The sequence below is a fragment of the Arvicola amphibius genome, chromosome 13, assembly GCF_903992535.2.
Source record: "Arvicola amphibius chromosome 13, mArvAmp1.2, whole genome shotgun sequence".
Lineage (NCBI taxonomy): Eukaryota > Metazoa > Chordata > Mammalia > Rodentia > Cricetidae > Arvicola > Arvicola amphibius.
Window position 1 is genome coordinate 36975250 of NC_052059.1, and position 12840 is coordinate 36988089.

General features: G+C 42.9%; 1 protein-coding gene across 1 annotated transcript; it reads left to right on the forward strand.

The window, feature by feature from the left end:
- Positions 1-7722: 7722 nt before the first annotated feature.
- On the forward strand, positions 7723-11667 carry Fam216b (family with sequence similarity 216 member B). The gene is made up of 3 exons (XM_038309670.1): positions 7723-7821; positions 9430-9550; positions 11519-11667. Exons 1-3 carry the CDS (start codon positions 7723-7725, stop codon positions 11665-11667), a joined length of 369 nt encoding a protein of 122 aa, XP_038165598.1.
- The last annotated feature ends 1173 nt before the right edge of the window (positions 11668-12840 follow it).

The following is a 12840-nucleotide window of genomic DNA, read 5'->3' on the forward strand; positions in this document are numbered from 1 at the left end:
GGCTACGGGTGCAGAGATACAAATTTAGAGGGTAGTTTGATGCTGTGTTCATTTAGCAATGTAATAGGAATAGACTCACTCTGGGAACTAAGAGTTCTCCAGCCATGAGTTCCTTGACCAGATTTATAGCACCAGATATGGGTTTCCTCTCATGGAGTGGCCTTAAATCCAATTAGAAAGCAGTTGATGATTCTTATAACGAACAATTCATGCCATTGGGTATATCTTGCCATGTCAGCCATTATTGTAGCTCATAGAGTTCACAGCTGGGTAAGACTGTGGCTCCTGGTCAGTACCAACTTGATTTCCTCCCCTGTTCTATGACCAAAGTATGTGACATCTTTAACAATATGGTCTCATCCAGCTCTCGTGACCACCCAACATCAATGACAGTTCCCTGTACTGTTTTGGGGGTCTTCAGACCTGTGCTCTGTCCTCCCATCTCTCTCATCACTTAAATTTACCTTCCCATCGTCATTCTCCCTTTCCCTTCACACCACTGCGTTCTGTCTCCCGCCCTCCCCCCCACTTGAAAGTTATCCTCCGCCTCCCCACCAATGGTCTCTTTCTAGGTTCCTAGCTTCTAAAGGCACTCAAGATAAAAACATAAACCTAAGGATTCCGTGCTAGGGATCCACCTATGAGTTAGAACCCACAGTGCTTTTCTTTCTGGGTTACCTCATTCAGTATAATGTGTTCCAGTTCCATCCTGCAACTTCGTTAACTTCATTTTCTTTAGAGCTGAATAAAATTCCATTGTGTATAGGTGCCGTGGTGATATGTATAAGAAATGCCCCCCATAGCATCATCATTTGAACACTTGCTCCCCAGTTGGTGATGCTGTTTGGGAAAATGGTAGAGATTTTAGGAAGTGGAGCCTGGCTGGGGGTGGGGGGTTGTCATTGGGGAACAGCTTCGTGGGTCTATAATCTGGCTCCTCTTCGTGTTGCTTCTGACTGCTGTGTGAGAGATGTGATGAGCCAGGTGTTGGCTCCTGTTGTTACACTTCCCCAGTCTGTTGCCCTGCCTTCCCTGCCTAGAAGGACTCTATCCTTCTGGAATCCTGTCTTCCTTAAGCTGCTCTGTCAGAGTGCTCTCTCTCAGCAGCAGAGACATCACTAATACGGGCTCCACACTAGCCAATCGTTAGGTGGACATCGAGGCTGCTGCCATGTCTTTGCTATTGTGAACAGAACAGCAATAAACATGGAGGAGCACCCAGCTCTGCAGGAGCAGGGAGGGTCCTTGAGCACATGCCCAGGACTGCTGCAGCTGCAGATGGTAGATCTCTGTCTCAATGTTCAGAAACCACCACATGGAGGCTGTGCCTCTGCTGGATTCCACCAACTGTGCACAGGCTCCCATCCCTTCTATTCTCAGTAGCATTTGCCATTTGTTTTCTTCATCTTAGCTAGTCTGACTTGGGGGTAGATGCGTCTCCAACTTTTCTGTTTGCTTTTTGGCTAAATTTTGCTTTTCTTTCCCAACTCACAGGATTGTTTCTCATTTGTGGTGCCAGTTCCCATCTATGTTTCTCCTTTCCTCTCTGAGTCCTCAGTTGATTTTCTAGCTTCAATAATCTAATTGTTTCCATCCATTTTGCAGTCACTGATAGTTTTTTATATAAATTCTGAATATGTTGCCCAGTGTTTCATGCATTACAGTGTCTTTGCATATTTTTGCTATTTGTTTTGACTGCCCTCCCTGCCTCTCCCCTCCCCTTTAATCCTTTCCCATGCTCTCAATTTACTCAGGAGACCTTGTCTTTTTCTACTTCCCATGTAGATTGGATCCATGTATGTCTCTCTTAGAGTCCTCATTGTTGTCTAGGTTTTCTGGGATTATGATTTGTAGGCTGGTTTTCTTTGCTTTATGTTTAAAAACCACTTATGAGTGAGTACATATAATAATTGTCTTTCCCAATATGATGTTTTCTAGCTCTATCCATTTGCCTGCAAATTTCAAGATGTCACTATTTTTTCTACTATGTAGTACTCCATTGTGTAACTGTAGCACATTTTCCTTACCTATTCTTCAGTCGAGGGGCATTTAGATTGTTTCCAGGTTCTGGCTATGTCAAACAATGCTGCTATGAACATAGTTGAGCACATGTCCTTGTGATGTGATTGAGCATCCTTTGGGTATATACCCAAAAGTGGTATTGCTGGGTTTTGAGGAAGAATGTTTCCTAATTTTCTGAGAAATTGCCACACTGATTTCCAAAGCAGCTGTGCCAATTTGCAGTCCCACCAGCAACGCAGAAGTGTTCCCTTTACCCCACAGCCTCTCCAGCACAAGTTGTCATCAGTGTTTTTGATCTTGGCCATTTTTATAGGTATAAGATGGAATCTCAGAGTTATTTTGCTTTGCATTTCTCTGATGGCTAAGGATACTGAGCATTTCCTTAAGTGTCTTTCAGCCATTTTAGATTCCTCTGTGGAGAGTTCTTTGTTTAGGTCTGGACTCCATTCACTCTCTTCATCTATTCAATATAGTTCTTGAGGTCCCAGCTAGAGCAATAAGATAACAAAGGGAGCTCAAGGGGATACACATTGAAAAAGAAGAAGTTAAACTCTCATTACTTTCTGATACTATGAAAGTTTACATAAGCAACCCCAAAAATTCTACAAAGGAACTTCTACAACTCATAAACACTTTAAGTAATGTAGCAGGATACAAGTTTAACTCAAAATAATCAGGAACCCTCCTTTACACAGCTGATAAATGGACCGAGAAAGAAATCAGAGAAACATCACCCTTCAAAATAGCCACAAATAGCATAAAATACCTTGGAGTAACTCTAACCAAACAAGTATAAGACTTGCATGACAAGAACTTTAAATCTTTAAAGAAAGAAATTGAAGAAGACACCAGAAAGTAGAAAGATATCCCATGCTCTTGGGTAGGCAGAATTAACATAGTAAAAATGACAATCTTACCAAAAGCAATCTACGCAATGCCCATCCAAATCCCAGAAAAATTCTTCACAGACCTTGAAAGAATGGTCAACTTCATATGGAAAAGCAAAAAAAAAAAAAAAAAAAACAAAACAAACAAAAAAAAAACCAACAGGATAGCCAATACAATCCTGTACAATAAAAGAACTTCTTGAGGCATCACAATCCCTGACTTCAAACTCTACTACAGAGCTACAGTACTGAAACAGCCTGGTATTGGCATAAAAACAGACAGGAGGACCAATAGAACCAAATTGAAAACCCAGATATTAATCCACACACCTACCAACACCTGATTTTTGACAAAGAAACAAAAATATAAAATGGAAAAAAAGAAAGCACATTTAACAAATGGTGCTGGCATAACTGAATATCAACATGTAGAAGAATGGAAATAGGTTCGTATCTATCACCATGCACAAAACTCAAGTTCAAATGGATCAAAGACCTCAAGATAAAGCCAGCCACACTGAACCTTATAGAAGAGAAAGTGGGATGTACACTTGAACGCATTGGTACAGGAGACCACTTCCTAAATATAACCCCAGCAGCACAGACACAGAGAAACAATTAATAAATGGGACCTCCTGAAACTGAAAAGCTTCTATAAAGCAAAGGACACGGTCAACAAGACAAAACAACAGCCTACAGAATGGGAAAAGATCTTCACTAACTCCATATCAGACAGAAGTCTGATCTCCAAAATATACAAAGAACTCAATAAATTGGTCTTTGCATTTTTTAATTATGATCTTTTAGAAGAATATTTTTCGCCTTGATTTTTCATAGTTTTTGTTGTTCTTTGTTATGATTTTCGCATCTATTGGGATGGATATATTTTCTGGTTTTGTGACTCTCTTTAGTGAGCAGTTCTCACCTGAAGGCCCAAAATCCAGTACCACTCACCATGAAGGTAATAAAAGCAATAGTATAGCATAAAAGCAATAGCACCAGACAAAAATCAGACATAGAAATGTACTTAAAATCAACTGTTAAACCACTATAGGAAAGCAAACAGCAAAACTAATGAGGAGCTTTGTTCTATTGAACTGGTGCTCAGCCCAGCATGGCTGGGGATGATTGAAGAAATGATGCTTCAATCATTTCTCTGCCTACCAGGAACTGCTTCTGACTGGGTTGCTCTGCAGCCTGTGGGCCGGGCAGGCTTTTACTCAGAGCATTCTCCAGCTTGTACATCTTTGGATTGCTAATGTCGAAGTCAAAGGGGTGTCTCCTGAGGATATTAGGGTGTGGGAGGTGGTGACGCACTGAGATCTGTTGCTGAAGGACCCAGTCTTGCTCAGTATTAAACATGCGACCGGACGACAGGATAGAGGAGCATGCAGTAATATCCACGGGACCCGAGAACTGCACGACAAAGGGGAAGCTATGCAGCTCCAGAGCCTTGCTGTCTTCTGGCTTAGGGCTATCTATCACTCTTCATGGGGTTAACTATTTCTGGCCAAAGAAAGTAGGGCGACCAGCCTTCACAGTCTGAGCCTCCTACAGCTTCCTAATCACGCCCACATCAAGTTCTCACAGGATCTACCATTGCTTTATGCAGTCACCTTGGTGTTTTCAGGCCTACTTAGGAACTCAGTCTGAAGCAATTTGCCCTCTATCCTGATGATTTAGAAATAGCTCCTGAGTGTAGAGAGTGCCATAGTGGACTTGTGGCACATATGAATCTGTCACAGCAAATCCCCAGATGGATTTAGGACTTGTAAAGACTGTAAACTTATTCTGTGTACATATATGAAGAGACACATACTTGAGTGTGTGTGTGTGTGTGTGTGTGTGTGGTGTGTGTGTAGGTCAGGAGAAAATGTCTGAGAGTTAGTTCTCTCCACTGTGGACTTGAGTATCAAACACAGGTTGTCAGGCTTGGCAGCAAGCATCTTTACCCAGTGAGCTATCTCCCCAGCCCCATGCTTGCCTGGCTTACACTGTGGAAGATTTGAATCCCTTTCTTCCACTGGTGGGGGTGAGGGGGGTAGGCTGGTAGACTGGTTCCTTGCTTTTTGCTGCTTAGCCTTTGTATATCTCCAGCTTATCCAGCTGTCTCTGAATCCCTTTGTGCTTTCTTCTGCCCTTGCCCTTCTGCGCTTTCTCTTTGCATAACGTCCCTCCCCTTTTCATCTACCTTTTCTCAGTCCTGGCATCGCATGGAACCTGCTTCTAGTCTTCCATCTTGGCACACCCCTCACATAGTCCCAGAGAAAGGATTCTTGAGAAATAACAATGTCGTCATTATCAGAGAAAGGCGAATCAGTGTGGGCAATATCTTCTTCCATATACGTAGCTTCTAAGCTACGTGAATATAAAGAATGCTTTAACCCCACAAGAAGTATGAAGAAGGCCATTGTATTGAATTACGATTTGATTCCATAGGTTATCACAGTCAAATTCCTGCCTTACATATGTAGGAACCATTCCTTCCCCATTCTGAGCAAGGGGAAATGGATGTTTCTGATTCCAAATTTGGGGTCACACACGGAGTGGCCTGTTGCACTAATAGATTTCTTTCCCTTTAATCCTTAGCGTCTATCTCCATGAATGCCTTTCCTCAATGCCTGCAGATAATGCAGATATGATAGATTTAGAGGTTGATCCTTCATCAGATGTGAAACTTAGGACAACAACAGCAGCAAAAGCCTCACCCAGAAACAGAAAGACATGCAACCAAGTTTCCCCAGCCCTTTGTCTCAGCTCCCAGTGTTGCCTGGATATTAGTTTATCAACACACTGGGTTTCTGCTACTGCCCATGGCTAGAGAACACTGCAAGAAGACTACCTTGGGTATGGATACTAGCGTTTAAAGTAGGGACCCACAATATAAGGTAAGTTCTTTTTAAGCAAAACCATCTTTGGGTTTCAGATTTCATTGAACTTGTAGGTTGTTTTCTCCATGCATTCTCCAGGCATTTTAATCAAACTTTATCCTGTGTAGGCCACGTGAATGGGTAAGACACATTTCTTCAGCAACAGCCCGAGAAAAAGCAGACGTGAGCTGTTGCCGCAAGAAACATCATCTGTCATTTCCTCGCGCTATCTGAAGACAGAAGGAATCATTCTAGCTTTGAAGAGTATTTATTCTTTGCTCTGCAGACCTGGAAAATGGGAGGAGGGATATTAAAATGATTTGAGTGCAGGAAAGAATGTAGGTTTCAATCGGAGGGAACATGCAAAGAGTGTGTCTTGATTGGTACAGATCCCCGGGTGCCCACTAGAGAAAAGCAGTATTAAATAGAGTGTTCACGCTTTCACTTATGGGCTTATGCCTTGGGAAGAGAACACAAAGAGATGCTGACTGATGCTTCTTTAATACATTTCAGCTATAGAAGATCCCCATGGCTAGATCTCATATCTGAGCCGATCAGAATTCCCACATGCATTGAGATTTTTGTTGTTGGAGACGGGATCTCTCTATGTATTCCTGGAACTCTCTATGGAGACCAGCCTGGCCTGGAACTCACAGAGACCTATCTGCCCCTGGCTCCCAAGTGCTGGATTAAAGGAGTGCACCACCACGCCTTGCTATTGAACTATTTTTAAGAGTGTGTGTGTGTGTGTGTGTGTGTGTGTGTGTGTGTGTGGTGCACCTGCGTGTGTGCATGCATGAGCATTCACTAGAGGCAGGTAGAAGGAGAAGACACAGGCACGCACTGAGAGCTCTACACCCATGACCTCAGGGAGTCAAATAATCAGTGTGGCAGGCATTATGACTATGATGGTGAAGGTGACAGGAGGGAGACTAACAGGGGAAGAAACTCAGGTCTGCCGGTTCTAAAGCTGTGTGGCTGCTATCCCAGGTTCTCTTCTCTAGCTAGCCAGCGATGTAGGTATTGATAACAATCTGCCGTGTCCAGAGGGTCAGTTGTTACACTCGTTTGTTTTGCTCTTTCTTTCTGTCATCTGTAATCTGTGCTGGTAAAGGGCAGAAGAGTGAGCAGAGAGGAAAACGCCCAGGGTTTCTATTGGCCTCTGCAACCCTAACCAACACACTCTTCTCAGGCCGTTTGGTTTTCTTTACTGGATAAACCTTGGATTCTAAACCCCACTGCACCGAGAAAGGGGATGTCATCCCTGCAGGGAAGTCCTTCGTTCTGACATTTGTCAGGCAGGGGAGAGAAACGTGGCAGAGTCAATTTATTTTGTAGCATGGTGGTACAAAATCACAGATATAAGTGTGCAAGAAATGGACACACTTTGTGTCTGTTAGCAGCTGTATTTTAGGGACCATTTAATGACCTAGGAAGATTCATAATATATCTGTATTGTGATCACCCCTTTCCTAAAATCAAATACAATATTTACTAACTAAATAAATAAATGGAAACTAATCAAATGTCAACAATATTTTAGGATGGATAATCTTATTTTCTTCTCCAATTTGAATTCCCCCCCCCCCCAATACCAAAGACATAGACATTTCTTTTAGAACCAGAATAAGATCACAGCACTATTTAAGATTGTGAAGAAGTAACTGCTGTATGCTGGATGTCTCTACAAGATATTCACATGGGACACAGAGAAGCAGGAAGACAAGGGCTCTGGATGATCCTTCCATCACCAGAGCGGAGGATAGGAAAGACAGAAACTAGCAGACTGGAGACATCTACTTATTAGGAAATAGAAGGAAATAGTCTTTGGGAAAAATTTTTGCTTATATGCTTACTGTCTTAGGTCCATCCCCAAAGCTGGTTAAACAAAATGAAAACTGATTTTGTGTTTTCTCTTCCTTGGAGATACAAGACAAAGAAACATGGGGAGAAAGTTGAAAAGGCAGTACAAGGCCGGGAATGTTCCACAAATACCTCGCATTCGAGTCCCTGCCTCTGCCGCTGACAACCCACTACTGAAGGTGCGACATCCTGTTCCAGGAGGGAAGGCTTGTTTTCTCTCTTTGGAGGGTTGAGGACTTTTTTCTACTGTCTGTGTGGGAGGGGAGTGTTGTTTGACCCGCAGTAAGTGCCTGCTGAAGGGGTAAATGAAGGCGCTCTGGGACAGCCTAACCCTAAACACCCCCAACGATGGTGTGTCTACGAAGCGGTCTCCCTGTCTCCGTGCGCAGCCGTCCCACCACTGTGGGAGCGCACTTCACTGGCAACATCAACATCGTGGCTTCCTGTTCATGCTGTCAGCGTCTTTCCCACCGAGCTAATTATAGCCATTCACATAGGAACTCTAACAATTTCACTTTTCCCCCATCTTTTCCAAGAAAGATAGGGAACAGTGTAAGAATATCAGAAATGTAGCCTGCTACTGACTGCTCATTTAGGATATTTAAAGTTCAACACAGGTAAAGAAATAGGCATAGTTTTTCTTGATAAAATAAAAACTGTAACTTTCAAGATTTTTATCTGATGCAAGGGAAATTCCCATTGTACCGGGGAGCTTTGCTGTTGAAGTGGGCTAGTAATTTTCATGCCGCCTTTTCTCTAATCATGTGAAAGACTGAATGAGCTACTCAGGAATGAAATCCACCCTCTTCTTTAAATTTATAAAGCATATATAATACAGAAACTGAGATGGGGTTGATGTCTTGCATTGTGGGGCTCTTGGCCTTGCTATTTTTACTCTGGGCTTTCTCTTAATATCAAATTTAGAGGCCCTAGACTTAAAAACACTTTGTCTCACAGACCTCAGATTTCAGTCCCCCACAGAATGTCTAACCGGTAAGTTGCCTTAACCTATGCCTACGTGTAACAGGGTAAGGGCAGGTTTTCCACATGGTTTTCAGTTGGCTTTAATATTTCTCTCTCTGGGGTGTTTTATATCCAGGACAAACTTATTTAACTTGTTTTTTCTAGAATGCTGATGCCATTATCAAAATTTCCCCATTTACTTTTGATACAGGGTCTCATGCAGCCCAGTTAAGGATGACTTTGAACGTCTGTTCTTTCTGCCTCCCCATCCCCATGTAGCCTTGCCAGCTTGGAACTCACTGGTAGACCAAGCTGGTCTTGAACTTGAATTGCTCCTTTGACCCCTGCTTCGCAAGTGCTGGCGTGTACCACCAGGCCTGGTTTCTCTGTTTTCATTGCCCGCCTTTTCCTGCCAGTGTTGCTCTCTTAGCCAACTGCCCACTTAATATTCTATCCTGTTCCTCACTGGGAACTCTCCACTGAACCTCTCAGCTCTCTGGAAGCCTCCACCCGCCAGGCTCCGAGTAGATTCCCACAACCTTTTTCTCCTCAATAAGGATCAATAAAAGTCTCATATCCTGGAAGCTTTTACATCTCCCTCATAAAATTATGACTTAAAGAACCTAGAACCTTTTCCTTCCCTGTTTTCATCGCTATCCCAACAAGGAGAAGATTGTTTGTTCAAATGGTGAATGGAAATTTCCTTGTTATTCACGTCCCATAAAAATCTGTGTCACCTTAAGAGAAGCGTCTTATTCCTGTGGGCACTAGTTTTTGACTCATCACACTTGTAATTACATAGGGGTTTATCCTTGTTCTAACAGGACCTAAATCAAGGGCAGCGGTGCTACTTCTACAGCATCATGAGGATTTATGACTCCAGGCCCCAGTGGAAGGCCCTGCAGACCCGATACATCCATAACCTTGGGTACCAGCAGGAGCTGGGTGAGTTTAACTACCTTCCCAGAATCAGGCCTATCAGCAGGGTGTGTATTCATCACAGCCAGAAGTCATACCTCCGGTTAAATAATCCAAAAAGGATGGCCTCTGCCGACCTATTTTACCAACATGGTTGGCTAGCCAAGTTCAAAAATGATTATCCCTGACAATAGACAGGGAAGTTTTATAGGTGAATTAAGAGGGTTTAAAGAAATTAGAGTATGGATTCTTAGAAAATGTTAACAACTCTCTGAGATTTATATGAACTTGATCTAGTAGATCAATACACTGGACTCGGAAAGCTAACACAAGCTCAAACAAGGGCTCCCCTCCTTACTGTTTGCGTAAGATCAAAGACAGTTTACTCCCAACAGTAATAACTACATGTTAGAGCATTTGACATAGCCCATGCACCCTGCCAAGAGCATTATGTACAATGTAGTCATAGAACCAGAACCGCACACAAACTGTGTAATTTGATGGAGACCATTCAACTGGCCATGGTCAATGAGGACTTCAGGCAGTCGGTGATTTCTCCAAAGACCATGGCTCCATCTGCTCATATTTTGCTCTTTCTCTTTTTCTACCAAATTCACTCAGATTATTACAAAGCACAGATGAAACCATGGTTTTCAAAGGCACAAACACACCACGAGCATCAGCCTGTTGGAAGGCTTCATTGCTGTTAATTCCTTTATCTTACGGGAATGCCTCCAGTTGCTCACCTCCTCTACTGCATAGTCCCCCCTAATCAGGTAGAAAACTGAAATCCAGATGAGTTAAATAACCTTACCAGGGTCAAAAAACTAGGAAACAAGGACTTGAGGTTTGTTGATTACTGAAGATTGTCTGGAGTATAGTGGACGCACCTTCCGGTGGCTTTGTTTTCAGAGCCAACTGCCAAGGAAACCAATAAACTTAAATGCAGAGGCATTCAGTGGCATTCATAAAATCTGTCATATTATTAAAGTGCAGATTCCTGTGCCTTGCTCTCTGGGCTTCCAATTCAGAAGGCCTTTGAAGAGAATAGAGTTCTGAATTATAATGGGATTTTTTTTTTTTTTAAAGTGCATGGACTCAGAGAATTTAGTGGGTACGGGGGGATGGTGCTTTGAGAAACTGAAATACGTATCTATCTTTTAAACCAGATTTTATCTTTCTCTGGATTGAAGAAAGCTTTGCTAACTAAGAGAAGTTTCATGAGAAGGCTAAGCATCACTCAGGTTTCTTTGCGAATGTCTTGACAAGCTAACCAGGGACTATAGTCACTTGTGTTACTCGGCTCTTCTCATTCATGTGACAGAAGATCTTACAGAAACCACTCTGGTTAGGGAGAACTTATTCTGGCTCAAGGTTTCTAGAGGTGCCAGTCCATCATGACAGGGAAGGCATGAAACAGAACAGCCAGGAAGAAGGGGAGCAAGAGAGTGTGGGCTCTCATCCCCATCCAGGATGGAGCTCCCCCAGTTAATCGTCTCTAGAAAAACCTTCACAGATATACCCTCAAGGTGTGCCTCGACATTTAGGTTATCTAGGTTGTTCAGGTTGACAGTGACACCTAACCATCATGTTCATTGAAGGAAAAAACCCCACAAAATTAGAAATAAACACTTCCTGCCCCCAAGGATAGTATAACCAGGGCATGCAAATCACAGAAGTAGAACTTTCGTTCACCTCTGAGAATATTTATGTTCTATAAAGTTGTTGAGTTGAAGAGATGGCTCAGCAGTTAAGAGCACTTGCTGTTCTTGCAAAGGACCAGGGTTCAGTTCCCATCACCCTATTGGCTACTAGCCACCTGCAAGCCCAGCTCTAGGAGGTCTGTCACCCCCTTCTGGTCTCTGGGAACAACAGACACACATGTGGCACACCTACACACATTCAGGCAAAACACTCATATGCATAAAACAAAGACTCACTAAATGCTTCAAAGAAAAATAGTGACATTGAAATTCCTCTCATTTCTTTCCCCAGGCTATATCACTCAGCAGGAGGCTGTGTCTTGTGCTGTTTTACTTAGACACTCAACCATGCAAGCTTCAGCCAAGGCAGCTCCTCCAAGGGCCGTTCTCCGAAACTCCAGCCACACAAAGAAAATGCCAGCCAGCAAAACCAGAGTCTAGAGCTGGACCCAGGGCTCCCAGCGCAGCACGCTGAGCATCAGGACCTGAGACAATCTATAATCTATAAAATAGGCAGCTCATCGGTGTATTCCCAGCATCCTAGTAGGTGCTTGGCATGTGTTTGTTGTCTGACGATGAAGGAAAGAATACTAATAGGGCCTCTAGAACGACACATCATCCCATCTTCACATAAACAGCACAAACAAGAAGAAGATGGGGGATTTGCAAGCTATAGCATATATAATAAGCAAGCTTTACCACACGTAGTCTACGAAATAAAGGGACTTCCAAAGCTTTCAAAGTAAAAGCCGCTTTTGAGTTCCAGCATCCCAGGGAAGTCTGCAGGACAGTAGAAGGGGACAAGTTCTTGGACCCCTATCCCTGGGTGACCGCTCCCTGCAAGCTGCCCATTGCACTTCTGAAAATACACCAAGCCACACAGCCAATACTGATGATGGAGATTTTTGGAGTCACAGTGTTAGTGCCACGTGCCACTTCCTACCCTTATCCACACCGGGCAATAATATTCACTCTGGTCTTGCAGTTTCTGGTTCCTGACTTAATCGCTTTGTGTCCTTTCGAAATTTGTGTTTATCAGTCTGCTGCTGCCAGGTTGAGTCTACACAGCTGTAATTGGCCTTGACATGGGTAAGATAATTCATGCACATACCTGCCCCTGGCAGCAGCAAACACTCTCAGCAGAACAGAAAATAGCCCCAAAGACACAAGGCTTGTCTTTGAAGATCTTAAGAACTCGTACAAGGCCATGCAAACAAGCAAATAATGAGAAGCAGCCAGTCAGATTTATCTACAAATGGCACCGTGCCATATTTGTGACGTTTAATAGTGACTTTCTTCACCAATTATTCTATTAACTGTGTGTGTGCCAAAAACTAGTGATCCTATGCAGGCAAATTAAAAACTGTTACTTCCTTATCTCTATTTTTTTTTCAAATACCATTCATGTCAGCCAGTGACTATCACCACATGAGAAATTGTTGAGCTAGAACTTACTTTACAAGGGAGATGGAACATTCATCTGAAAAGAAGATGGGACAATTCTACCACACCCTCTTTCCAGTCCAAACCTAAAATAACAAAAATCAAAAACCCATCCTTGATAAGGCCTTCTCTCTGCAGCCATTAACATAAAAGATATGAAATCAATCAAAA

Coding starts and splice junctions, on each gene's coding strand:
- Fam216b (XM_038309670.1), top strand. CDS start 7,723: ATGGGGAGAAAGTTGAAAAGGCAGTACAAGGCCGGGAATGTTCCACAA. Junction 7,822..9,429: donor CTGACAACCCACTACTGAAG/GTGCGACATCCT, acceptor TTGTTCTAACAG/GACCTAAATCAAGGGCAGCG. Junction 9,551..11,518: donor TGGGTACCAGCAGGAGCTGG/GTGAGTTTAACT, acceptor TTCTTTCCCCAG/GCTATATCACTCAGCAGGAG.